General features: G+C 50.6%; 3 protein-coding genes across 6 annotated transcripts in view; 1 reads left to right on the top strand and 2 right to left on the bottom strand.

Moving 5' to 3' along the window:
* The window catches only part of Pdcd11 (programmed cell death 11), a 40,412-nt gene extending 27,803 nt beyond the window's left edge, over positions 1-12,609 (top strand). For 2 of the 4 annotated variants that reach the window (XR_003952752.1, XR_003952751.1), the window contains exons 23-27: positions 999-1,088; positions 1,256-1,358; positions 1,586-1,887; positions 5,894-5,950; positions 6,508-6,528. Coding sequence is in view for 1 of the 4 variants with exons in the window: in NM_011053.2 (NP_035183.2) it covers positions 999-1,088; positions 1,256-1,358; positions 1,710-1,887; positions 5,894-5,950; positions 6,508-6,630; positions 7,769-7,891; positions 8,338-8,572; positions 8,714-8,830; positions 9,409-9,555; positions 9,738-9,985; positions 10,605-10,773; positions 11,092-11,245; positions 11,411-11,576; positions 12,102-12,273 (2,082 nt within the window). In the remaining 3 variants the exon portion in view is untranslated. Of the gene's footprint in view, positions 1-998; positions 1,089-1,255; positions 1,359-1,585; positions 1,888-5,893; positions 5,951-6,507; positions 6,631-7,768; positions 7,892-8,337; positions 8,573-8,713; positions 8,831-9,408; positions 9,556-9,737; positions 9,986-10,604; positions 10,774-11,091; positions 11,246-11,410; positions 11,577-12,101 lie in introns of those variants that run through there. The other 2 variants (NM_011053.2, XR_877666.2) reach the window with 2 other exon arrangements.
* A 1,085-nt stretch (positions 12,610-13,694) lies between these two features.
* Calhm2 (calcium homeostasis modulator family member 2) lies at positions 13,695-19,757 on the bottom strand. The gene is made up of 3 exons (NM_133746.5): positions 19,368-19,757; positions 16,812-17,528; positions 13,695-14,636 (listed from the first exon to the last, which is right to left on the bottom strand). The coding sequence occupies exons 2-3, from the start codon at positions 17,364-17,366 to the stop codon at positions 14,220-14,222; spliced, it is 972 nt and encodes a 323-aa protein (NP_598507.3). The 5' UTR covers positions 17,367-17,528; positions 19,368-19,757; the 3' UTR covers positions 13,695-14,219.
* Positions 19,758-22,497: 2,740 nt separating this feature from the next.
* On the bottom strand, positions 22,498-25,637 carry Calhm1 (calcium homeostasis modulator 1). Its single transcript, NM_001081271.1, has 2 exons — positions 25,086-25,637; positions 22,498-22,992 (listed from the first exon to the last, which is right to left on the bottom strand). Exons 1-2 carry the CDS (start codon positions 25,635-25,637, stop codon positions 22,498-22,500), a joined length of 1,047 nt encoding a protein of 348 aa, NP_001074740.1.
* Positions 25,638-26,881: the final 1,244 nt, after the last annotated feature.

Below are 26,881 nucleotides of genomic sequence, written 5' to 3' on the forward strand. Positions count from 1 at the left end.
GTTTTATTTTGTTTTTTTGAGACAGGGTTCTACACCTTGGCTGGTCTATAACTCACTATATAGACCAGGCTGGCCTTGAACTCAGAGATACCCCTGCTTGCCTCCCAAGTGCAAGTATTAAAATCATACCTGGCATGAAATCTTTCACTGTCAGAGTCTCTTCCATAATCTTCCTGGCATGCCAGTGATGTTTATCCTTTTAGTCGCCTGGGACATTTATAATCTCAGAAATTTAACACAGCATACGAGGTTGTTCATGATCTGTTTGCACATTTCATATTCCAGTCACCATGACAACCATCTTTGGTTTTCCTCCTATCTGTATCATGCTGATTCCTGTGCCTGGTTTGTCTGTTTTCCTTCTGCCTAGTGCCCTTTTAAGAGTCAGCATCTAGGGGCTAGAGAAATGGCTCAGCAGTTAGAAGCACCATCTGCTCATCAGAGGTCCTAAGTTCAGTTCCCAGCAACCACATGGTGGCTCACAACCATCTATACTGGGAGCTGATGCTATCCTTTGGCATGCAAATGTACGTGCAGATTGAGCACTCATATACATTAAATAAATAAACAAACAAACAAATCTTTTTTTTATAAAAAGTCCCAGCACTTGGGAGGCAGAGGCAGGCGAATTTCTGAGATTGAGGCTAGCCTGGTCTACAGAGTAAGTTCCAGGACAGCCAGGGCTACACAGAGAAACCCTGTCTCAAAAAACCAAAAAAAAAAAAAAAGTCAGCATCTGCCCTCTCATGTGCTTGTTGGTAGCCAGTATATCCCTGCAGCATGCAGCACTTCTGTATGCTGTGCGACACTATTTAATTATGTATGAATTGATTGAAGCTATGAGATGTGGAGGTGGGCGGCGCCTCAGGATGGATTCCTGTCCCTTGGAGAAATGAGGGGTTTTGACCTTTTCATCCGTGTTTTCAGTGTTCCCAAGAGAGTGCATTTTAGTTCTGGGCCAGCCAAGGGTGCTCTTACATCTGCCCTGTCCCCCACAGTACAACGTGATGAAGAAGTGGCTTGAAGTGGACATCGGACCGGACATCCGAGGGAGAATTCCCTTGTTGCTCACTTCCCTCAGCTTCAAGGTCAGTGTCTGGAGAAAAGATTCAAGAGTTTACATGGGCTATATGGGGTACCTGAGTAAGTACGGGGTCTGATGGGTTAGGAGGCAGAGACTTAAATGTTTTATTTTTGGATAAATGACAAACCTTTATGGGAACATTAGAACTTTTTTTTTTTTAAATCCTTTCAGGTTCTGAAACACCCAGACAAGAAGTTCCAGGTTGGGCAGGCCATCGAGGCCACCGTTGTTGACCCAGACGTCCCCAGGGCTTTCTTATGTCTGTCACTCATAGGTGTGGAAAGACACGGTACCTGGTCAGAGAGAGGCTGGGGTGGGAGGCTTCAGTTACCACCAGGATTAGAGACCTTCAGTGTCAGGAAGCCAGGACAGAGCGTTCTGGGAGACAGTGTATTTGTTTGGTTTTGGTTTGCTCTTGGGCTTTGTTCTCTGGCTTGTGTGACTCTATCGCTCTCTTAGGTCTCCTTTTTCTAAACTTGGTTTTCTCCGGTCCTTTGGAAGGGATTATCTGTCTCATGGTCGTGGGTTCAAGCTGTGATGAGCCTACTCAAGTCTGGGTGCACCTCTGGGTTGGCAGGCCATAGTCGGCCAGACTGCCAGGAGCTCTGTCTCCACTTCCCACCAGGACCTTACAGACTTGAAGAAGGTGAAGTGGCCATGGGCCGAGTGATGAAGGTTGTACCCAACAGGGGACTGACCGTCTCCTTCCCTTTTGGGAAGATAGGGAAAGTCAGTATGTTTCACCTGAGCGACTCGTACTCCGAGGCACCCCTGGAGGACTTCTGCCCCCAGAAGATTGTCAGGTGAGCCAGAGAGTTCTTCTTTGCCTAAGTATGAAATTGGTGGGATTTTCTTTTAACTGAATGTGATATGGGTGTGTGTGTGTGTGTGTGTGTGTGTGTGTGTGTGTATGTGTGTGTGTGTGTGTGTGTGTGTGTGTGTGTGTGTGTGTGTGTGTGTGTGTGTGATTTTAGTCTTCCCCCCAACCCTGAAAAACTTAACAGTTTACATAGTTAAAATTGCTACTAAGTTGAACTGCCAAAGCCTTTTCACTGGAACGTCCTGTGTGTGTTAATTTCACCACAGATGGAAATGGAAAAGCTCTAATCCCTGATCTCTGTGCCTGTGCTCCTGCCATCGCATACTTAGGTGCCTTCTCACTCCATAGGGGAAAATATCACTAGCTTTAGAACTACTGATGGCAGGAAGAGAGAGGAAAACAACATGGAAGATGCGTGCTTCTGTGCATCACAGGATGTGTGTGTAGGTCAGAGGACGTGTGTGGGAACTGGTCTCTACTTCCGTCTTGTGGTCTTGGGGCCTGACTTCTTCCACCTGTACCCTTCAGACCACTGAGTCACCTCTCTGGCCCCCAGAGCTGATTCTCAAGCATATTCTTCATGCATGCAAAATGCTGGCTAGGTATCTTTTGACATGAATATTGATAGTTGTGTGTGGATAGTGTCCAAGGTGATGTCTTGCAGAAAGCCAGTCAGATAGGCCTAACTTGCTTCCTCTGAATAAAGATGTTATTTACTTGGTCTACTGTCACATAGTGTATCCATTGTTTCTGTGACGATGCACTTTCTTCACTCTGCCGATAGAGGGTGCACTCTTGCAAGCATCTGTAGTGGCTAGTTTCTCCTGTGTGTGAATTTGTCAGCTTTACAGGAACCAAGGCATAGAGTCCTCTGTACTTTCCCGTTTTCTCCTTGAGCTGGAGCCCAAGAGCCAGGGGTGGGAGAGCAGCCGGGGCACAGCTTCTTCTGAGAACATGTCTAGTTTAGATTTTTGTTAGCATACAAAATAATGGATATCATTATGGCATTTTCACAGATCAAATCATTGTACCTTGCTGATACAGCCATCCTCCCATTACCGTCTCCATCTCTCCTCCATGGCTGCCCTGAGACAATTCCTCCCCACCCCATAGTCTCCCTTCTGCTTCCCTGTTATGGGGTCAGTTAAATCTAGATTCTGCATATAAGAAATGTGTAGCCCCCTGTCCGTCCACCCAACTCCAATTACTGCCTTTTGTTCTTCCATCTGTCCTTTTATGCTTTACTTTATCTTATCATGCATATGGGTGTTGTCCCTGAATGTGTCTCTGTGAACCACATGGGTGCCCGGTACTACAGAAGCCAAATGAGGACATTGGATCCCCTAGAACTGGAGTTACGGGTACGTGTGAGCTTGTACGTGGTGCTGGGTACTCAGAGCCAGTGCTTATAGTCGCTGAGCTAGGTTATCATTTTTCTCTTCTTCCCCTACAGTCCCTTCCCCTCTCATGTCCTGTGTGTGTGTGTCTGTGGGTGTGTATGTCTGTGTGTGTGTGCCCACGCACATACATGGAGGAAATGTGACCCTGTCTTTCTGAGTCTGGTTTATCATGATGAACCCCAGGTTCACCAATCTTCCTATAAATGATGTAATTTTATTCCTTATAATTAAGATTACACTCTGTGTGTATATGTCATTTTTCTTTATCCATTCACCTGTTGATACACATCTTAAGTTTAAACCTGTTTTGTGGCTTTTTGTTTTGTTTTTTACTGGAAGGGAAACCTCAAATATATAAATAAGTTTCTGTTTCTTCTCCTGCCTGCTTTTGCCATATATACTTCGACCTCTAATCTTTCCAGACTTAAACACATATGTGGGTATAATTTCATTTCCTCTAGTATTAGAACTTCACTTTATATATTATTTGCAACTTGCTTTTCTCTCAAACCAGTATATCATGAATTTCTCCTTCATGCTAGTATCTTGTTCTTTCACCTTATTTTTAGTATTTATTTGTACTACAGCATTTTTATCTAACCTTATTTGATCAGTTCTCACGGATAGACAGTAAAATTGAAATGCCTGTCTTTTGTGCATGTTTGGATTATTGTACAAGTTTGAAATACATTTATAGAAGTAAATTTAATGGACCAATTGATGTTAAATATTTTGCAAAATTGTCTTTCACTTATAGTCCCCTAACAGTGGTGACCAACTTCCCTCTTCTTCCTTGTTAGGACTGTAAGACTGGATTGGTTTGTTTTGGCTTGTTTTATATGTATGAGGCCTGTGTGTATGTGCGTGTACCATTTGGGTGCCTGGTGCCCTCAGTAGCCACAAGAGGACATTGGATTCCTGGAACCGGAGTTCCACCTTGTGAATACTAGGAATCAAACCCAAAAATCTCTGAAAGAGTCGCCAATAATCTTAACTGCTGAGCTTTTCTCCAGCCCAGACTGGATAAGCTTAATTTTTATTTTAGTCATGGAATAGGCAAAGATTGATCTTTCATTTTAATTTACATTTTTAGTTAGACCTTTAAAAATATTTATTTTCTATGTATGTCAGTGTGCATGCAGTGCCTGTGGAGGCCAGAAGAGGGCGCTGGAATTGGAACTGGAGCTATACAGTTGCTCTATAGGTGCTCAGAACCACACTGGGGTGCCCTGCAAGAACAGACAGTACTCTTACTGCTGAGCCACCTCTGGTCTCTTAGTTTGCATCTCTTATATTGTCTCTTTATGTTTTTTTCCTGTGCTCTTGTTTTCCAAGCCAATTGCTTGTATTTATTTGAAACATTTATATTTTTAATTAAAAAGTATCTGTACATGTTTTTTTTAAAGGATAGCAACCTTGGGGGTGCAGACTTTATAAACAGTTTCAGGCGCCCACTAACAAACCTGGGCCCAAATTATCTGTGATTGGTTGGTTTTGAGCTGAGTTTTATATGGGCTGGCCTCAGACTTGTGATCCTCCTTAGAGGATCTAGGAGTTCTAGGTTCTAGGAGTACAACTTACACCACAAGCCCCACTCTTAGTTCTAAGACCATTTTTGTAGCCTGAGAAAAGTGGCTTTGCAGAACCAGATCTCAAGATGTGTATCCTACTACCAGCCAAGGCCACGTAGAATGCACTCCTCCCAGAGTCAGACTAGAAAGCAGTCTTGGCCCAAACTCCATCTCGAATGTCCCAGCCTCTGACTTCCACCTAAGTTGTCAAGTATTTATCCAAACCAAATAGCATAGAGATACCCAGAGTCTGGTGGAAGACAGATTCTCAGTGAATCTCTGAGACACACGGGAAGCTTATAAAATGAGGGTGTGGCTTTGAGCAACATAGTCATTTGGAATACTTTTATGACAGCCAGACCTGTGGGTAGTATGCAATCAAAATTCCCGTCTTCTGTCAGATGTGGGTAGAAAATGGTTTGCCTCAAGGTAGCACCTGAAGCCTGCTTCCGCAGCAGGGCTCTGGTGCCTGTGAGAATCACATCCCTGTTGTGGGAATGTTTCACGTTGACTTGTGGTCCCTGTAATCCTCTCTGAGTCTACTTAGTGATAAAGGACTATGAATTACAGTTTTACCCGAGCTACTTTGGAAACTAGTGAGAGTCAATCCCACTTTCCCTCTTCAAAGTCTGTCGCTGCTCTGTCTGGCTCCTCTCCAGTCAGTTGTCCCTGGGTCGTGTTTTCTGTGGTTTTTCTGTCTCTATGGAGGTTACAGTTAAGAGTTACTGTAGGGACAACTCCTGGTAAACTCATAATTGAAGGTAGCAGAAGCTGAGGATGCCCTGAGTGCCTGTAACCTAGCCAGCCCTTTAGGAGCACAGTGCAGGGTAGAGCCCCAATCTGTCACCTCCCGGCCATGCGACTGACTGGAGCTCAGCTTGCTGCCCCATATGGTGAGAGTGCCCTATTGCAGCATATCACCTACTCGACTAAAGATCTGTCTCACTTTTAATTTCATGCGTGTGAGTGTCCAGAAGTATTGATGGTTGAGTGTGTCTTCCTCTTTTGCCTGTTTCAGATGTTACATCCTGTCCACAGCACACCGTGTGCTGGCTTTGTCACTCCGGTCATCCAGGTGAGTGTTGTTGGTGTGAGAAAGGAGAAAGAACAACTCAGAAGACCTAGGCTATATATAGTGCATTTGCCTGGGGTAGAACTCTGAGTTCCACCCTCCTCTGCCTGTCTGTACACTGAACCTATTTTTATTTAAGTGTGCATGATGGGTTGGGGGTTGCGGGAGGCATTTGAGTTTCTGGAAGAATCCAGACTCTTGTCTTGAAGGGAATAGTTTACTTACCTAAATGTGAGTATTCAAGGAAACATGATGATACTGGTGAGGGCAGGTGTCTGGCTCCAGGGTTCATGATCCATCCGGGTGAGTGTGGGATAGAAGGGTTGACCAGCATTCTACTGGCTAAGGTCAGGCTTTAAACGCAGCCTTTCTCGGCCTTGTTTCTGCATAGCTAGCTGTCAGACACAGAGCCCTGGCCTGGCAGGACTACGGGAGTGAGCAGGCTGGACTCTGTAGGTTACAGTCTTCTAGGTGCAGAGACAGAGTCTTACAGGGGTCCTGGGCGGAGGGGGGGCAGCCATGGTTAACTGCATGTATATGTAAGCCTTGTATTCCTTTAGGACAAACAGAGAGACAAAAAACAGAATAGAAGATCCAGAAATCAACTCCATTGAGGACGTGAAGGAAGGGCAGCTCCTGCGGGGCTATGTGAAATGTGTCCTGCCAAGCAGTGTGATCATAGGGTAGGTAACGGAGCCAGGCACAGCCTTCGGGGCTTAGCTCCGGAGAGCCAGGCTTCCCGAGCTGCCTTCTCGGCCCTGGGCTTGCTGCCTCCTTCCCAGTCAACTTTGAGAAGAGGAGAGGAGAGCTTATGCATTACCAGTTTTAAATAGTTACTTTATCCTTTGAGTGTTTTGTGGGCATGTGTGTATGTGTGTGTATGTGCACCATGTGTGTGCCTGGTGCTCTGGTGTGTGCAGAGGTCAGAAGAGGGCACTGGATCACATGGAATTGGAGATGCAGATGGCTGCGAGCCACCAAATGGTGCTGAGAGGCACACCTGGGTCCTGGAGAGCAGCACATGCTCTGACCATGGAGCCGCCATGCCAGCCTTAGAGGCTTTTCTTGAATTGTTTCTTGTTTGGTGTTTTGGAAAAGGAATGACATTTTCAATTTTAAATTCAGGATCTCTTCTGATCTTAGTGTGAGATCATGATTCCTTGTTGTTTACTTACTTATCTGACTGTTATTTACTTTGAAGGCAGGGTCTTATTCTGTAGCTCTGGCTGTATCTTAGTAAATAGATCAGGCTGGCCTCGAACTCACTGTTTCACCTGTCATGTGACCTGAGTGTTTTGATTAAGGGTGTATGCCACCTCGCCTAGCTTCCTGAGTCTTAATGTGGTCACTTCATGTTCCTAAGCCCTGGCAGTGTAATTCCATCCCCTCTTCCCCCCTCCTCTTTTCCCACTCCTCCCCTCCTCCCCCCTCCTCCTTTCCCCACCCCTCCCCTCCCTGTGTCTGTTTAGTTTGTGATTTGGACATCATGGTGCTAGAGTGCATACAAGATAACTGGGGAGCTGGGTATGGTAGCTTTAATCCCGGCAGAGGCAGAGGTGGGAGGTCTCGGAGCTCCAGGCCAGCCAGAGTTCACTGATGGGCCCTTGCCTAGTTTGCCTGGGTTGGATTTTCAGTACTTCAAATAAAATCCAAACTCATACCTTCATTTATATGATAATTTGTTTCCAGTTTCCAAAACCAACTTTATCCTCCTGGATGCCACGATCCATTGTCTCATAACCTATCAAAGTTTGAGGCACTGGGGGTATGGAGGGATTGTGTTGTATTTGTACTACAGAGTTCTTGTCTGTCTCTTTTCAGCCTTGGACCTTCAGTTCTGGGTTTGGCCAAGTATTCACATGTCTCTGAGTGTGTCCCACCAGAGAAAGAGCTTTATAACGGATGCCTCCCTGAGGGAAAGCTGGTCACTGCCAAGGTCCTGCGGTAGGTGTCTTCTCTCCCTGCCCTCTTGGTCCCTCTTCCTTTGTGTGAATCAGACCCCTTTCGCTGAGAGCCCTGCCCTGGGAGGAGGGTTTGAGGTAAACTCAGAACATAAAGGCATGGGGAGATGATGCAAGTAGTGTTCAGATGGGTGACAAACCTTCGATTGAAGCCTTTGACCTCAGTTCCAGCCTTAGTCCAGGAGTAGACATGGCTTCTGTTATTGTTGATCAAGCATGTCCATCCTAGATGCTCCCTGGCTTTTTCCACTGAGCAGGGGACATGTGTAAACTGTCCCTGAGAATACTGAGCATCTAAGGCAGGTGGGCCGGGGCCCAGCCCTGACTGACAAGGAAAGATGGCCTAAGTGCTGACGAGGCAAGGTCTGCTCGCCTGTGGTGCCCAGACACCTCTGCCCTTACTCTCTGCCTCTTCTCCTCCTACCTCAGCGTGAACCCCATGAAGAACCTGATAGAGCTGTCGCTCCTTCCCAGCGACACTGGGAGGCCAGACGTGTTCTCTCCTGCTCCAGAACCAAAACAAGAGGAGAGGAGCGGAGGGGCTGAGGAGGGCCAGAAAAGGAAAGAGAAGAACCAGAAGAGACGGGAGGAGAAGGAAGAGCCCCAGAAGTCACAGAGGGGTGGGCGAGGCAAGCGGGAGCGCCAGGAGTCTGAGAGCGAGCAGGTGAGTCCCCCTCCCCGGGCAGCATCCTGCCTCATCTCACCCATCAGTGTTTGAGAAGTGAGCTGCAGCTGCCCAGCCTTCTCTGAGGAGGCACTGTGAGGGCGAGGAGAAACTTCCCATCCCACACCCCCACCATTTCAGGAACTAGTGAACAAGAGGCCAAAGAAGTCTGGAGCCGCAGAAGAAGACGACAGTGGTGTGGAAGTGTACTACCGGGAAGGAGAGGATGAGGTGGGGGAGCCGAAGCTGCCACCCAGGGTAAGGCGCGCCGCCAGCCGAGTGGGGGAAAGGCTTTGGGGAAGAGCTCCTTGTCTTCCCAGGGCTGAGCTGTTCAGCCCATCCTGTTCTCTATAAAAGAGTGGGTGATGGATGGGGCGTGGTTACCTCACAGTCTACCTCCTTGAGGACTGGGTCTGTTAACGCTAATAACATGTTTATCAAGAACTGAATGAAGGAGGTGGGCAGATAAAGAGAGGGCACAACCTGGATGAGCCCACGCTCCTCACAAGTGCAAGCAGTGGAGAGGACTCGGGAATCTCAGCCAGGGCCAGCGCTTCCTCTTTTGCCAATCCCTGCCACCTCTGTAGCTCTGTTCAATACCTCCTACTGTGTGTGTGTGTGTGTGTGTGTGTGTGTGTGTGTGTGTGTGTGTGTGTGTGCGCGCGCGCGCGCGCGCGTGCTTACACTTTATATAAAGACGTTGTCTAAGTGACTTAGAGTATTTTCAAGTCACTGCTGTTCCCTCAGCAGACCAAGGAGGCAGGCCTTTGGTGTGGGGGCTGGTGGGGTCAGGGAACAACCTGACTTGTGCTTCCTTGAATTTTCTGACCCTGCAGGGGAAGCAGACAAAATCCACAGAGGTGCCCCGGCTGCATCTCTCTTCAGGCTTCCTTTGGGATGTGGGGCTTGACTCTCTGACTCCAGCCTTGCCACTCCGAGAAGAGAGCTCAGACAGCGAGGATGAGCAGCCGCACCAAGCTAAGGTGCTGTGTTTCCAGGACACTGCAACTCTTGCAGAAACTCCAATTCCCAACTCTGACGCCCTCTGTGGCTTAGGTGTCTCCCTGGGGAGGGTCCGTGGACTGTCCTGTGGACCCATGGCTTCTACCTCAGCTCCCTCTGCACTTGAAGGAGCAGTGACTCACTTCTCTTCCTTCCGCCACAGAAGAAGAAGGGCAAGAAGGAGAGGGAGCTGGAGAAGCAGAAGGCAGAGAAGGAGCTGTCGCGCATTGAGGAGGCACTCATGGACCCTGGGCGACAGCCAGAGTCTGCGGATGACTTTGACCGGCTGGTGCTAAGCTCTCCCAACAGCTCCATCCTTTGGCTGCAGTACATGGCTTTCCACCTACAGGCCACGGAGATCGAGAAGGCCCGGGCTGTGGCTGAGAGGGCCCTGAAGACCATCTCATTCAGGTCTGGGCTTGGGCTTTCCCATGTTGTCCTGGCTTACAGAGTTTGTCATCATGGCTCATTTCTTCCTGGTCAGGCCAGTAGCAGCCCATGGTCTTTCAGGCTCAGTCTTATTAAGTGTAGCCACTTAAAACAGATCACTCACTAATCTTTTAATGGTCCTCTTCAATGAAATTGCTATGGTGACATATAGTAGTCTCTGTGTGCCAGCAAGATTCCCAGTAACACAAGCAGAGTGGGGAGAACTCGGCATCTTTCGGGGCTACCTGTTCTCGGCGGGGCTGAGGTAGCTTCCTGAAGCCTAGTGTAGAGGGGTGACTGTCCTATGCTTTGCTCTCTTCATTGCGGGGTGGAAATCAGACCCAGATTCTGTTCCAGCTTGAGCTTGAGCGTGTAAGCTGGAGGTTCATTCCCAGGAATGGAGGGAGCAATCAGGGGAGCCCCAGACTTGGCAGTGGGAGACAGGGGAACACAGGTTCCCCTTCTGGGAAGCCGCAGGGGACACTCTCAGTCTCTGTACTTACAAGTGGCCGTGAGGATACAGTTGTTGCCTGGGAGAAAGAAATAGTTCTCGGGCATCCAGCGCAGAGCTGATGAACTCGTGTTCTACCCACCCCCTCAGAGAGGAGCAGGAGAAGCTGAACGTGTGGGTGGCCCTGCTGAACCTGGAAAACATGTACGGCTCTCAGGAGTCCCTGACTAAGGTCTTCGAGCGAGCTGTGCAGTACAACGAGCCTCTCAAGGTTTTCCTGCATCTGGCTGACATCTACACCAAGTCCGAGAAATACAAGGTAGGGTGTTAAGTTCCACGCCCACATGCCCCAGATGCTAGACTCTTGAGCAGGTCAGGGCCGATTCTGTGAGAACCCTACCTTTCTGGGTTCCCCATGCTATCACATCTCAGCCTCAGGCCCTTCCCCTTCCCCAGAGGTGAGAATGCACGGAGGGATCACTAGGGAAGCTCCCAGGACTACACCGTGCTCCCCTGATGAGCTTCCCAGTCTCCTCAGGCCCCTAGAATCAGTGAGCCAAGTCTGCCTTCCATGAACACAGCCTGTCTGTTGTCCCTCTGAAGTGCTACACTCCGTAGCTTACTGTGTCTCCCACAGGAAGCTGGTGAGCTGTACAACCGGATGCTGAAACGGTTCCGGCAGGAGAAGGCTGTCTGGATCAAATATGGTGCCTTTGTTTTGGGGAGGAGTCAGGCTGGGGCCAGTCACCGAGTGCTGCAGCGAGCCCTGGAGTGCCTGCCCGCCAAGGAACGTGAGTGCTTTTCCTGACTCCTGATCACACTCGGGACTGATAGATACTTAAAGGGGCAGTTGGCAGCTTGTAACAGGTGGAGTGGCTTCTGTCTTAGCAAAGCCGATGGCTGTGCTGTGGTGAGGTCCTTGGGTTGTCTTGGCTCTGACTTGTCCTTTCCCACAGATGTGGATGTGATCGTCAAGTTTGCCCAGCTGGAGTTCCAGCTCGGGGACGTGGAGCGCGCTAAAGCCATTTTTGAAAACACACTGAGCACCTACCCCAAACGCACAGACGTCTGGTCAGTCTACATCGACATGACCATCAAGCACGGCAGCCAGACAGCAGTCAGGTGAGGGCGACAGCAGGGCTCATTCCTGTTGGAGTGTGGGCTGGGAAGGGGCTTTGGCCGTGTTGATGATGATGGGCCGCTCTTGGCAGCTCCCAGTTGTCTGACGTGACACTGACAAACAGCTCTGACATGGTTCCCTGGTCCACTTGATTTCACCTTTCCACCAGTGGTCTGTACCGGGAACCAGGAGACTTGGTCCCACATGGCTCACACTATGCCGGCCTCTTGTGGATGGAACCTTCATAGGCACGCTCTCACTTTTGTCCCCTACAATCCCTACAGGCCATGAGTTTAAGTGTGCTTCTGTCCTCGTGTGTCCCCATCCCAGGAGTTTGTCCTCTTTTTCCTTGTAACTTAAGGCAGGCTAAGTCTCTGTCTCTGTCAGGAGTTCATACTGATGATAAAAATAAGAAATGGATGCTGGATATCAGAGGGACCTGGTACCTGAGAGTAAGCTGGGGAGTGCCAGCCAGGAGTCCCATGGTAGGGCCCCTAAGGAAACTGCTTCCCTGTTCTTCCTCATAGGGACATCTTTGAGCGGGTCATTCACCTGAGCCTGGCGCCTAAGAGGATGAAGTTCTTTTTCAAGCGCTACCTGGACTATGAGAAGCAGCACGGCACGGAGAAGGACGTGCAGGCGGTCAAGGCCAAGGCCTTGGAGTATGTGGAGGCCAAGAGCTCGGCGCTGGAGGACTAGGAGCACAGGCTCCGCCGGACGGACAGACAGCGGAGGCAGCAGGCAGCCTAACCCATAGCCGGGCGGGTGCTGGGGCTGTCCCAGGACTGCTTTAGTTGCTGTTGTTTCTGCAGCATGCCTGTGGGCTGTGGTGCTCACAGAAGGCAGACTTGGCTCACTAAGGCTGAGTTCCTCATCTTGTCAGAGTAAAAAAAAACTGTCAAAAGATTGTTTTAAAATCTTTTGAGACAGGGTTTGTATTATGGTCTTGGCTGGCCTGGAACCTGCTATGTAGACTCAGCCAGCCTTGAACTTAGAAGGGATTAAAGGCACATACGATCACTTTTTACTTTTAAATGTGTGTGTGTGTGTAAAATTCTTTTTTAAAATTTAGAGTGCCACGGATGGAGCCAAGGCCTTATACATGATAAGAAGTATTCTTCCACTAAACTACACCCTAGCCCATGAGGTTTAACACTCTTGTTCTGTTCCTGGGGCTTAGTGTTGTTGTTAGACAGCAGGCTTTTAAGCTTCTAGGGAAAAAAAAACAACAGCAAACCCAAAACAACAAAAACAAGCATTTCTCTTTGAAGAGAGTTTGCTGCACTCTAAGGACAGATGGGCAAACGCCAGTGGATTTCGTGGTCAGGTCCCCACTTTGTCCTTTGGCAAACTCGCAGTCTACACTCCAGAGGTGGGTAGCCGGAAAGACCGCAGACCGTGTGGGCTTGGGGGTCCAAGCATTGTCTCAGCCCAGCCTGTGCCGTCTGCCCTGGTTTGGAGGCTGGGGACTGAGACAAGAGGACACAGGAAGAATCCAGAAAAACATGGGAACCCGAAGCTACTAAGGATAGCATTGGTTAAACCGCCTGTCTCACCCAGACTCACTTCATCTCTAGCACAACCCAACTTCCTGGGATCTAGCACAGACCCTTCTAGTTAGTTGTTAGTAGGGTTTTTGTTTCTTTCGTTTCATTTCTTTTGTCTTTTGTTGTTGTTGTTGTTGTTTTGTTTTGTTTTGTTTTGTTTTTTTGGCTTGAGCCCAAGGGAAATTAAAAGTTTTCTCTGACAGAACCTAAAATGTTCTCTTTAAGTTTTCTATGGGAAATGGCTGTGTCGGATGCCGGGAATCAAGACAGACAGGAAGAAGGTGAGGTTTGAGAGAGTGGAGCTAGTCGATGCAGGGCTGAGAAGGGAGAAGAGCTGAAGCCCACTAACTAGCTCTTGGAGTTTAATGTTAGGTCTGTGTGCAGACAGATGTCAGGTTAAACTGAGCTAACCCCTGCAAAAGGCCAGGCTGCCTCTCCTCAGGTTAAATCAGGTAACTCAGTGAGATTGTCAAGAGACTCAGCCCTTGGGCATCACCTTTGTGGTCTCCTTTAGTGCCATCTCCCCTCACGTTGGGCTGTATGCCCTAGTCAATTGCACAAATACCCTGTCTAGGCATTTAAAGTAAGAAAAGCTTTATCAAAAAGTTTAAATATATAAAATCTGGCCAGAGATATACAATCAGGGCAGCTTCCTAGCAGTACACTGGGAGCTGGGGTGCTCCTATGCAATTAGACACAAATTAACTGCACAAAGTGTACTATACAATGAAGGCTTCCCAGTGGGTTGTCAACAGGCTTCACCAGCTGATGATTCTCAACTCTGAGGCCCACCTAAGATCGGCCCTGTCATACTAAAGACCAGCTCTAGGAAAGTACTTTCTGATAGCTGTGAGCAGAGTGTGCTAGTGGCCACGGGAGAAATGACTTCGGTAGGCCAGTCCCTACCCCCTCCCTACCCTCACCCCACCTCAATTTCTGTGAACCTTGTGGTCCACAGGATCTTTACAAACTACTGGTTGTTTTATGTCTATGCCCAAGACACTGTAGATAGCAGAAAAGTCACCTGATGCTGAAATGAGCACGCCATGAGGAGTTAGTCTGTGACTAGTTCCGCTTACAGAGCATAGAAGCAGGCTCTTAAGCAGTGAGCAGGGCCATCTCCACATTGTCAGGGGCTGTGCCATTACCTGTCAGACCCTGGGCCCACTTGTGTAGGCGGCTGTAGAGTGGGAGGCCCTGGTTCTCTCGGTACAGATAGACCCCAGTGATAGCGTTCCACTGTGGCCGTGGCTGTGTGCCTTCCACTGGGAACTTGGCGACCAGCTCTTCGTCATCCTTGTTGAGAGCCACAAAGCCAAAGAAACGGCGCACGTTGTTGGCGGCCAGCACCCTCGAATGCACCTCTGCTGTGCGCTGGAACAACTGGTCCTCGTTGGTACGGTACTGAGCCCAGTAGGCCTCCTGACGGTAGCTGAGTGGCGAGCAGTAATGTTTGAGGCACTTGGTCAGGAACACCAGGATGGCCACCACACCGATGAGCAGCCATCCGAAGAGCTGGTCAGAGAAGAAAGGCGAGGCTCAGGGTGGGGGCCCTGAGAGCTGCCTGGGCCCTGCCTACCCTACCCATGGGGACAGGAGAAAAAGAACAGCTTCTGCTCTGTGGGCAAGCACACTTCCTCTTTTCTATTCTTACCCTTGATAGCCCACACACTCTCCCATGCTTAGACTGCCTTCTGCGGTTTTTTTGTTGTTTAGCCCTGCGGGTGCGGTATCACTGGACTCCACCAAGCTCAGCTCAGGAGCCTGGCATGGAGCTCAGAGACAGGGCCTCAACCCCACACAGCATCACACCTGCCTGCCTCTGGATCGCCTGTGGACTTGTTTCACACTGGGACGACTGAAGTCTGTTGAGGGCAAGGGCCTTTGAGGCCCTCTCTGCCTACTGCTTGTACATAGACCCATGTATGGATTCAGCCCGTTTCTCTGCTTTCCCTTGCCTCGACCCAAGAAAGGGTCTCATGTAGCCCAGGTTGGCCTTAAACATCCTGTAGTGCTGAAGATGGTCTTGAGTTTCTGATCCTCTAGTCTCCACCTCCTGAGTGCTGGGGTTACAGCATGAGCCACACCTAGTTCATGAGGCACTAGGGATCAAACACCGATTCTGATTTGTGCTAAGCAAACATTCTACTGAGTTACATCTTGGCCTCATTCTTCCCTCTACGTTGTTGCTGTTTAAAGAATTTAGATTTCCTGTTTTGGGGGACATTTATATGTGTTTGGGGTATGTGCACATGTGTTGGGGGGCTGTACATGCGTTGGGGGTATGTACACGGGGGATGCGGTGGGGCAGTAAATGTATCTGTGAGCACAGAGTCCAAAAGAGGGCATCAGACTCCTGGAGCTGGAGTGAACAAGTAGCTGTGAGCCGCCTGGCGGTGCTGGGAATTGAACTCAGATCCTCTCTGTAAGAGCAATACTCTCTCAGTCTTAACTACTACTGTTCACTGAGACAATGGTCTTTAGTGTCCTGTGTAGCTAAAAATGACCCTGAACTCCAGGCCTTCCCACTTACTTCCCTAATGCTGGATTACAGGCAAGATGCAGTGCAGGCAGCTAGCTTAGGTTTGATCTCTCTTTTCTTCTCTCTCCCTTCTCTTCTTCCCTCCCTACTTCCTTCCTTCCTTTCTTTTTCTTCCTTTCCTTCCTTCCCTTTCTTTTTCTTCCTTTCCTTCTTTCTTTCCTTCCTTCTTTCTTTCTTTCTTTCTTTCTTTCTTTCTTTCTTTCTTTCTTTCTCTCTCTCTCTCTCTCTCTTTCTCTCTCTCTCTCTCTCTCTCTCTCTTTCTTTCTTTCTTTCTTTCTCCCTCCCTCCCTCCCTCCCTCCTTTCCTTTCTTCCTTCGTTAACGTATATGAGTGTTTTGCCTGCACCTATGTCTGTACACTATGTGTGTGCATGGTGCCCACTCGGAACTGGAATTACAGATGGTTGTGTGCTACCATGTGAGTGCTGAGAACTGAACTTAGGAGTCTTCTCTCCAGCCTCTAGCTTTAGTTGTCTCGTGTTTTCAAGTCCCTTTAGAGAATCTTGGGCTCCCTCCTGCCTCCCTCATCCTCAGTTCAGATTGCTGCTTCTAACCATTCTTTTGACCCTTGACCCACCACCAAACATGGTTGCAGGGGAGGCTACAGCTAGGCCCAACAGCAGTAGCCTGTCCCTCCCTGGCCTGTTCCAAAGAGTGACGCTGACTCAGTTACTGGGACAGAGATGCCTTCATCCCTGGGGTCAGCCAGCTCTGCTATCAACTCAAAAGCCCACAGCAGGTATTTGTGAGGTGGCCTACAGGGACCATGCTCAGTCAAGCTAGGGTAAAGATGACCTCACTAGGTAGATTGGGAATGGTCCTGGGTATTATGGGATATGGGATGTTCTCTCTGCGATTCTAGGTGGTGTTTCCTTAATGCTCAAAACCATCTCTAAGGGATGAAAGTGGAGCTTAGCGGCAGCTCATGCTTGACATTCATGTGGTCTAGGATTCAATCCCCAGCACCTAAAGACACATCAGAGACACACTTGTGATGAGCTGACCCTTGCCCCCCGTAACTCTAAGCCACAGGTCAATCTGCTGATGCCTGACACGGGTGAGTCTGTGCTTCCTCGGACAGGTGCTCATTCTCAAACGCTGTACCATCCTATCGAGTACCACCCCATCAGTGGCCACACAGCTCCTTACCTGAGACTCATACTTGAGCCTGCGGCTGACCTCCTCTCGGAAGCTCGATAGGTTGGCGGGGCCCTCTCCACAAGGGAACCTGGCTAGGACCTCCGTAGCATGGGCTGGGGGGAAGCCTTTATCCCCAGCTGTGAGCGAGGAGGGGTCCACAAACTCACTGAGAGCACAGACATAGGCCTCCCCTCGGAGCAGGGAGATGACAGACCAGGTGACTGGAGCCACAGCTGCACGGCCCAGGATTGAGCTTAGGAGGAGGAAGTTGGGGGCCGCGGAGCAGTTCTTGGCCCTCCGGTACTGGCACTCGGCGACTAGGTTCCAAGTGTGGTTGTTGAGAATGACTCCGATAAGGAAGAGGGCCAGCGCAGGCACGCCAATTGCTGTCAGTCCATACAGGTAGTTCCGGGCGGGTGAGCAGGGACAGTGGAAGGCCACCACTGAGAACAGCTCCTGACTGCCCACCGTGCCCAGGGCCACCAGCCCATTGAAAATCATCACATCCTTGCTCTTGAAGAAGAGAGACAGGAAGCGGAAGTTCTCTGCAATCAAGGCCGCCATGGTGACTGGCGGGCCGGGGATGGGATGCGCAGGAGGAGGCAGAAGAGGGCAGAACTGAGGGCTTCTGGTGAGACTAGTAAGGCGCGCAGCAGGCCGGAGGACAGCTGACAGCAGAGCATGATCATGCCATTTTAGCTCCTGCAGTGGCTGAACTGGTGCTTCCTGTGAAACACAGATGAGCGATAAATGCTTGCCTCTGAACACAGGCTGTGAACACAGTGCTGCTGTGGCCAAGCAGGCAGAGAAGGAGGGGGCGTGCATGGGCCTCTACAGCAATGGTGATAGCCATGGTTGCCTAAGTTCTTGCCGGGTACCAGGTGCTCTCAGTGGATGTTGCCCATCCTCAACGAATCTTTGCATGCTTTCCTTGGTATCCCCCTGGCATCCTTGTGCAACCCCCACCTCAAGCACAGTGAAGGATGTGGCTTCCTGAGCGTAAGCCCCTGGCCAGGGCCATGTATAAATAAATGACAGACCTCAGATTCAAGACCAGGTCTGCCTGCTTTGAATACTTTACAGTCCTTTTGCCACTACCCTCTTCTCCCCGGGGAGGATTAATAATGACCGGTGGTGTTAGGCCAGATGGGATGGATCCCTTTGGGATTTGGAACAATTTGGAGAGTATGGTACAAGTATCAAAGCTACAGGGGCTGTCCTAGTGGACAAAGGATAGACCGGGTCTGGTGGAGACCAGACCCCTGGACCAGTGACAAGCCTGAAACAAGATGCCAACACCCTTGGGTGCACAAAACCCCTTTATTTTGGAGACCTCAGAGTCTCAACACACTTCATGTGTTTTCCCCAGACAAGGATACGGATAAATCATTGTGATCCTAATCTCTTCCTAGGAATGTTAGGGACCACAAATGATGTCACAGAGTAGGCAGTTCAACATCTGAAACTCTTATGCCACCAGTTCTACCGAGGATGCTTCTCCTGATGCCAAAGACGGGAAAATCAAGGGGACAGGGTGTCTTGCCTGAGGCCAGACAAATCCAGAGGAGCCAGCTGAGATTTTGACCATGACTTGAGAATACTTAGAAAGTGGACACAATGTGTCAGAGCTAAACTAGCTCCCTCTGTTCATGGCCTCCAGACCTTGCTCTCCTTATTGCTTTCTCCATGCAGCAGCCTGCAGAATCTCTGCCCCAAGGAGCCACAGGTAGCTTCAGCGGGGTTTCAGGCTCGCTGTACTTATCTGCCCTCTTCTGCTTCATGACCTCAGCAGAGATGGCTCTGTGCCAGAAGAGGCCATGGCCTCAGGCTCTTTGGAAGTTTAGCCCCAATTCCCTTCCCAGACTCCACCCATACAGCCAGAGAGACAGTCAGGGTGTGGCCCCATGTCCACCCCCATCAGGAGAACAGGCACTGGGTGGGGTGGGGTGCGGTGGGGGGGACACCAAAAGAAACAGCTCTCCAAGCCAGATGAAGCCTGTGAGTGGAGAGAGGTCAGGCTGTGGAGAGAGATAGGGGAAGCCTGTGCTAAGTCTTTCTGGGTTATATTCACTTCTCTTTTCCTGTTGCCGCCTCTGCCGAGGATGCCATCTGGCACAGGCAGAGCCATGTGGGCTCTGGGAGGAGGGAGGACTGTCTGACTCCCCGGTTCAGAGCCCAGAGCTTCTAAATAATCCCACAAGGAAAGAACTTTGTCCTGTTGCTGGCCATAAACAGGCTAACAGGCAACTCCATCTTCTCCCTCCCTCCCTTCTTGGCTGCTAGGCACCCATTTGCTCCTTGGGGTGGTCTTGGGATCCTAAACCCACCCTCACATGGGGAACACAGTGCCTGACAGATAGCATAGGGATGGAGCAGAGCTGGGACCCGGCCATCCTCTGAGATTATCATGGGGGGGGGGGGGGCTCTTCCCAAGGACAGGAGACAGACAGCTGGGGGTGGGGGAAGCATCATTTCCGTGTTCTTCCCGGAGTTCCCTCCAGATAGTCTCTAGAGGCTGCCGGCTCCTTTAACAGCTGCACACTCCAGGAAAGGGCCCCTCCTTACCTAGGGCTGGTTGCAGGCCCCCGTGGCCTTGGATTCCTGATGGATTGACAGCAGTGTGGGCTCCCGCAGACACTGGGAAGGTGCTCCTGACCGCGAGGCAAAGTGGCCTCACGGGGTTCACTGCCGGCTTTGCTTTTGCACCCAGGTCCGCGTAGGATCCGGGCCCAGCGTTTGAACGCAACGCAACGGAGCTTTGGGCCCAGTTACAAACAAACTTAACTGGAGGCGTCTACAGATGAAGTGCAGGCATCTGCAGACAAATTTAACTCCAGAAAAGAGAGAGAAAGAAACAGTGGCGTGGAACTTTCTAGCCAGAGAATGGAAAAACAGCCTCCTGGCGCCAGGCAGAAGAGGGAGGGCTGCTGAGGGCGGCGCGAGGCAGAAACAGAGGAAGTGGAGAAGCGGTCTCCGATGCTGCGTCCTGTCCCAGCCCGCCTCTGGGCCCGCTGTGGCTGGCCCTACTGGCCCTGCCTTGACTCTACCCTGAGCACCCCTCGGGGGCCATCTGGGAAGGTCTAGGCAGTTGCCAGGCAGGGCCCTCAAGGAGATCTTGCCTAGGCTTGCCCTCCAGGCCAGTTAGAAGAACATCCCCCGTACTTGACACCCACCTGGCAGAAGCTGCGGGAGGAGTTCCCTGCAGAGTCAGGGGAGAGGTGGGTGTTCAGGATTGATGGTGATGCTCCAGATTGCAAACTCCTGGTCAAGACCCTGGTCCCCTCCTCCCCTCCTCTCTCTGCGCATCCTGCCTTTGCCTGTACCTGCCATCCCCAGAAGAGGACCTTCCCATCATAGTCCATCTAACTCCTAGGTACTGTCCCCATCTGGGTATCTAGAACTCCTAAGGCAGAGGCTGGTCTTAGGTAGAAATTAAAGGGAGACAGGATCTCTTAAACTGCACCGCCTGCCCCTAGAGTCGTCTCTGGGAGCTCACAAGTCATGAGTCAAGTCCACTGACAGGGAGAGTGTCAAGATGGCCTCAGTGGCTCCTAAGATTGGGAGAGATAGCCTTCACGGCCATCAGCTCTCCAGGGCTGGGACAGTGGGATTCACACTGAGCAGGGACAAGCCACACCCTCCTGAGTCTGGCTTGTCTGTGTAGCAGGGATAAATGGAGAGCAATCGGTACCCGTGCCTTTCCAAGAAGCACTTTACAGGGTGGGGGACTTGCCTGAGCTCCCACCACTCTGGAGTTAGGTCTCACCAAAGCTTCCCTCACGTCTGTTCCTCTGAGCACTTTCTGGCACCTTATCCCCTGTGGGTGCCCCACCCCACCCTGCAAGTGCACGCGTGCACACACACACACACACACACACACACACACACACACACACACACTTGGTCTGTATTCATTTGGTCCCTTTATTCGGATCTGGGGTTAAGTTCAACTTCCTGTTCCCTGTGGCACCTGGGTCCCAGCTGAGAGTGGAGGTGGGCTCTGAGATAGGCAGGCCAAGGGGCTGGAAGATGGGGCCAGGAAACAAGAAACTGTCTGCACTTCTACTTTCTTTTCTTGGACAAGACAGCAGCTAAGTATTCCTGTCCTGTCCCATCCCTTGGTCGGGTTCAGGGGAGAGGAGAGCAAGCAGTCATGAGTTCCGAAAGGAATGAGCACCTTAACCACACAGCTCCAAGTGTCTGCTGCGTGCCACACGCTTTTACGCATGGTGTGTGAGACCCCGACTTAGAATGTTTCTCCCTGGAAGGTAAAGCCCCTGGCTGTTCCCCAAGCTTGTTTTCCCTGATCTCTAAAAATACAGCCAGAAAGAAGCTCTTTGTTCTCTATAGCCAGCAAAAAGCCTTTTTGTTTCTGAGCCTTACAGCCAGAGATGCGATACTTGTAATTTTACCAAGGACATCGGCAGAGAAGAACTCTCCTCCCAACTCCTCCCAATTCCTTGGCTAGCTGTTAAAAGCCCCCTACTGTTACTTCCCTGCCCTGCATTGCTCGAGGAGTTCGTCCTCAGCTAGCTGATAATAAAACCTCTTGCAGTTTGCATCAGGTGTGGGTGGGATGCTGGCCAGCTCATCCCGGGACTTGAGCGGAGGCCCAGCTTCGGGGGTCTTACAGGTGAACCTGTGAGGTAGATGGCCTTCTCCCTGTTCCATGAATGAGGAAGCTGAGACTCCCTCCCAAAAAAGAGGCACTTGGCCCAGGGACACACTTTGCAAACGGTAGAGTCAGCCTTTCACCCAACCTTAACCCAGTCTTTGATCTTAGCTACTTCCCTTCTTAGGCAACGCCTCCATCTTCATCACACCTCAGGGCACACTTCCCAGGGAGCCTTGGAGAAAACGGGAGTTCATTGGTTCCCATTTCTAGCTCTCAAACCTCACAGATGGTCTGTTTTCCTGTAATGTGTGTGAAGAGGATTGGTGTGAAGGAAACCCGGAGGCCGTCTGGCTCAACAGTTGTCTAACAGCCCCAGGACACACACCTTGGCCTCTCTCATGTAGTCTTGTCATCTTATCATGGGTCACTGAGGTGTGTCACACAAGCTGAATCCCAGTCCCTTTTACCTAAGAAACTGGCAAAGACCATGAGAGGGTTGCTTGCCCTCAGTTTCTTTCTTTTGTTTTGTTTTGTTTGTTTTGTTTCGAGACAGGGTTTCTCTGTGTAGCCCTGGCTGTCCTAGAACTCACTCTGTAGACTAGGCTGGCCTCGAACTCAGAAATCCGCCTGCCTCTGCCTCCCAAGGGCTGGACTTAAAGGCGTGCACCACCACCGCCTGGCTGCCCTCAGTTTCTTGAGCCTGAGTGTAGTAAGAGAAGTCTAGAGCAAGAGGGAACTCTGGGTGTGGGCTTTGGGAGCCTAAGCCCCAATGAGCCAGGGATGGAACGAACAGTATCAGGATGAGGCCTGGGAAGAGACTTGGGTACCAGCCATGCATCCTGCTCTCATTAGCCAGATCTGAACACTTATAATACTGAAGCTGCAGGAGATGAAGCATAGGATAGCATTGCTTCCAGGCCACCCAGGGCAGCTAAGCAAGCAAGGCCCGTCTGCTCGGAATTTCCTTTTTCACGCCAGCAGGTGAATGGCTGGATTTGTGGCTATGCCTCAGAATTATTGTTCTTCTTTGAAGTGCTATGGGTTCAGATCTCCACTCCTACCTCTGCAGCCAGCTACAGCTCACACTTTGCTGAAGTAGGTGGCCACTTCCTTGCGTGGAGGCCGGGGCTCGCCCCCAGCCCAGCCGTTGCTCATCAGTGGTGCCTCCTGGCCCAGCCTCAGTGGTGGTTTGCATTTGTGCCAGCTTGTGAGTAGCCTATTCATGGTGCCTTGGTCAGTGATGCCACGCAACTTCTCCCTCTCTTCTTCTGTCCTGTCCGAGGGACTTTGGACAGCCTCTGTGGCTGTGGCTGTGGCTGTGGCCGTGGCCAGTACTCCGTGGGTATGACCCAGTTCCAGGTCATGGTTCATGGCTTCAAAGAACTGCTGGATACATACCTTAGCAAAGGCTTTGGCATGCTCTGTGCATGTCTCATCGAAGAGCTTGCGCTCAATGTCAATGTAGTGGGACCAGTACTTGCTCTTGAGAAAGGCGACCTGCGTGAAGCAGGGACGCACAGAGCGTACCACGAACGCTAGTAATGTGGTCAGCAGCACGAAGGACCAACCCAGTGCCTGTGGGGAGAGAAGGACGTCAGCAGATCTACCTGTCCAGACCCTTCAAAGACTTCCCCAAGGGAAGCCAGCCATGGATCTAGTCATGCAACCTCGTGGTCTCTATTTCCCCATTATGTAAAATAACCATATACTCCACCTCACAGGAGACAGATCCTGGGAACATAGAATGTGCAGCTTTGGCAAGGCACTCAGTGGGCAGGAGTTAACACAACATCCCATCATGAGGCTTTCTTCACTTGATCTTTCTGTGTCTGTTTCTCTACCTCCAGGGTGGAGCTACTAGCCATAGCGCTCCCCCCACCCCCGCCACACACACACAGGGGTTTTATGAGAACTAAACAGACAGTGGCTATAAGACAGCTTGTGGGGCTGGAGAGATGGTTAAGAGCACTGACTGCTCTTCTGAAGGTCCTGAGTTCAAATCCCAGCAACCACATGGTGGCTCACAACCATCTGTAATGAGATCTGATACCCTCTTCTGATGTATCTGAAGACAGCTACAGTGTATTTAGATATAATAATAAATAAATCTTTAAAAAAAAAAAGACAGCTTGCATATAGCACTCTCTGCTAGACTCTGGTAATGGTACCACTAGGGGCCATGCCTCTTCCTTCAGAAGGCTTTCCGGATCTCCCCAGGCCTACTGGCCTTCTTCTTCCAAGCTCCGGGCCTTTCCTTCAGTTTCTGGAACTGACATCAGCATTTCTTTCTTCTTCTTTTTTTTTTTTTTTTTTTTTTTTTTTTGTCTTGTTTTGTTTGTTTTTGTTTTTGTTTTTTTGTTTTTTTGTTTTTTTGTTTTTTTTGAGACAAGCTTTCTCTATGTAGCCCTGGCTGTCCTGGAACTCACTCTGTAGACCAGGCTGGCCTCGAAGTCTGCCTGCCTCTGCCTCCTGAGTGCTGGGATTAAAGGTGAGCACTTCTTTCATTGGGTTAAGATGGACTCTTAAGGAGTTCCAGAGGTACCCTGGATAGTCCTCAGACTCGAACACGCACCATGGGGCACAGAGCGGGACACCCCTGCATGTCTGCAGGTCAGACCCCTTTCTGCACAGAGAAGAGGGTGTGTGTGGGGGAGGGGTGTGTTAATGGTGGCCAATGGCTGCCGTGGGGATGGGTGGGAAAATACAGAGCAAATGACTCAGTCAGGGGCCTCCCTCCCGTGTTGCTCACTAAGCAGTTGTGGTTACAGAGGACTTGGGTTGTCTCATGTTCCAAGTGAAGCTGGAAATCTGATTTTTTTTTTCTCTTTGACAATTTTTGATTTCCAGATAAAGTCAATTAATTCTAAAGTGAGTTCGGAATTCAGTGTCTACAAGTCACAGGAGACTTGTCTGCAAATCAGGCTGCCTGTGGCTTCTTGGAGAGGGGACTTCCAGCTCATACAGTGTGACAGCGTAAAGGTCAAGTGGAGTGACAGGTCCTCCTGGGTCTGAGGCCTAGGATGATGGGACAGGGGTCCCCAGATGAGGAGGTAAAGAGAGTGGCTTAGACACTCATGGTGGGAGATCCTCTAGGCTACCTGAGTGGTGACAGAGGCCATGCAGAAGTCCCTTTCTCAAGAAGGGAGCCAGGGTCTGTACCAGCCAGAGCCGAGTGTGCCTGTTTCTCCAGCCCCACTGGAGCAGACACTGCCTCCTGCCCATCTCCCAACACCACACAGTTCCCTGCTCCAGAGCAGGATGCCCAGATGTCTGGTCCTTTAAATCTCATCCCAAGCACCCATCTCTCTCACCCATCCTGTTCAAGATACCCAGACCCTCAGTTCCCACTCCTGAAGCAGGCAGGCACCAGCTGGGAGTATTTGCCAGGGAAATGTACCCAAATGGCTTAGCCACCCACTGGCCTCACTCCCGCCTGTGCCTGAGATAGGAAATGGATGCAAATCTCTCAGCCTCTCAGATCTGAGCTCAGGATGGAGGAGGTGAGCCATCCACTCTCTCCAGGTGACCCTGTTTGACAGAAGACATGGGCTCTGCTCTGAGTCTTAGCTGGGAATGCATGCCCCCACCCACGGCCCTCTGAGGGGGAAACCCCACTCTGAGAAGGAACTTTCCCACAGGGACCCTGTGAAGAGACCCAGCCCCCTCACCTGAGAGATGCAGCGCAAATACCGCACGGCCACCTCTCGGGCTAGCAGCCAGTTCCCATCATAGATCTCAGGGCAGGGTACCCGAGCCAGTAGGCGAGCAAGTTCTGGAGCAGGCAGGCCCGGCACCAGGCTGCCATTGCCTAGTGTGGCCACGGGCACAGCTGTGCAGAAGGCACAGAGAAAGCACTTGCCATCCAGCAGTGTGACAGCCACCCAGACGACAGGGGCGATGAGAGCTCTCTGGGCCATGGAACAGAACATGTAGCGTAGAACAGCTGGGTCCTTGGCCCGGCGACCTGCGGGGCGCTTCCACTCTTCAGCTAGCATGGATATGTTGTTGTTCATGACCAGACCAAGCAGGAAGAGCACCAGGGGAGGCGTCAGCAGTATGCCCAGGCTGTAGACCACGTTGTAGCCGGGTAAGCAGGGGCAGTTGAAGTCAAAGGCAGAATACATCTGCGCACTGGCCAGCGCCATGATGCCACAGATGCCATTCATGAAGGACTCTTGGTTGGATTGCAAGAACTGGAAGATCATCCGAAACTTATCCATTGTGTTCCGTGGGGATCCTCAGCCTCGTCGCCTCTCACTGTGGCCTCCCACACAGCTCCAGTAGGTCACCCTGCCCACTAGGCATCCACCTCATGACTGGGCTGTCCTGGCTGGACTAGCAAAGCTCAGGGTACTTGATGAGGTCACACTTTCAGGAGCCTTCTAAACAGGTGCTGGCAGAGAGGGCGCAGCGTGACCAATCCTGTGGGTACAGCCAGGACTGTGTCCCTCCTTCTAGCCTCCCTCCCCTTCTCTCCAGCTGCCTGCAGCCTAGAGAGCTACAGAGCTGCACCTGATGAGGACCAGTTTTCTTTGGGTGTGGGAGGGAGGAAGAGGTGCAGACAAGCTGGAATTTGAGAGGCCACTGGGCTCTGGGGAAGCCTGTCTTCTCTTTGTATCCATCTCCACACCGCCAGGACCCCAGGGAGCAACCCCATCAGTTGAGACAATGATAGTAAGATGACCTGGAAATGATGGCGGTGCTAAGGGCTGCACCAGGCAGTGGTGATTGGATGTTACTCATAGAAGGGATGGCAGAGGGGCAGGCATTACAATGTGACAGTGTTATATAGAGATGATGAGGTGTTACAATGTGTTATGTAGAGATGATGTTACAATGTAAGTGTGGTCTACAGTAAAACAACCTGGACTTGGGGGACTCTCTTTTCTTTCTCTTTTGGAAACAAGGTCTCCAACTCACTATGTAGCCAAGAAGGAGCCAGAACTCCTGATGGTCTTGTCTGAGACTCCTAAGTGCTAAGGTTTTTGTCATCATAATTGAAGCTGGAGTTGGATGGGATGGGTTGCCCAAGTTAGGGTTTCAGTCTGTTTCATGTTTGTGTCTCTGTGGCTGTGGCTGTATTTGTGAGTTATGGGTGGCAAACTCTTGCCAGGCTTCTTCTTCTATCTCTCCACCCCCGGCCCGCAGGTGATGGGTTGAGCCGCAAGGGGAAGCCCCCCACCCTTTGATCCTGCAGCCTCCAGACAGGCATGTCAGATCTAGATCCAACAGGGTGATTCTCTGTCAGGCTGAGGCAGAACATCAGAAAGAACATCTCCTTGTGTTTCTGACTGGCCATGGATGCCCTTGGATGGCTTTTGTCTGGTTACAGAAATGTGCATGTAACCACATTACGTTAGGTACCTGCGGTAGCCATCTGCCTGCATTCACAAGAACTATCATGACCTCTCAGCTTAGCTCAGTGTCTCTGTGTCTCTGTTTCCATCTCCTTTTCTTTATCTCT

The sequence above is a fragment of the Mus musculus genome, chromosome 19, assembly GCF_000001635.26.
Source record: "Mus musculus strain C57BL/6J chromosome 19, GRCm38.p6 C57BL/6J".
Classification (NCBI taxonomy): domain Eukaryota; kingdom Metazoa; phylum Chordata; class Mammalia; order Rodentia; family Muridae; genus Mus; species Mus musculus.

Coding starts and splice junctions, on each gene's coding strand:
- Calhm1 (NM_001081271.1), bottom strand. CDS start 25,637: ATGGATAAGTTTCGGATGATCTTCCAGTTCTTGCAATCCAACCAAGAG. Junction 22,993..25,085: donor ATTTGCGCTGCATCTCTCAG/GTGAGGGGGCTG, acceptor CTCTCCCCACAG/GCACTGGGTTGGTCCTTCGT.
- Calhm2 (NM_133746.5), bottom strand. CDS start 17,366: ATGGCGGCCTTGATTGCAGAGAACTTCCGCTTCCTGTCTCTCTTCTTC. Junction 14,637..16,811: donor GGCTCAAGTATGAGTCTCAG/GTAAGGAGCTGT, acceptor TTCTCTGACCAG/CTCTTCGGATGGCTGCTCAT.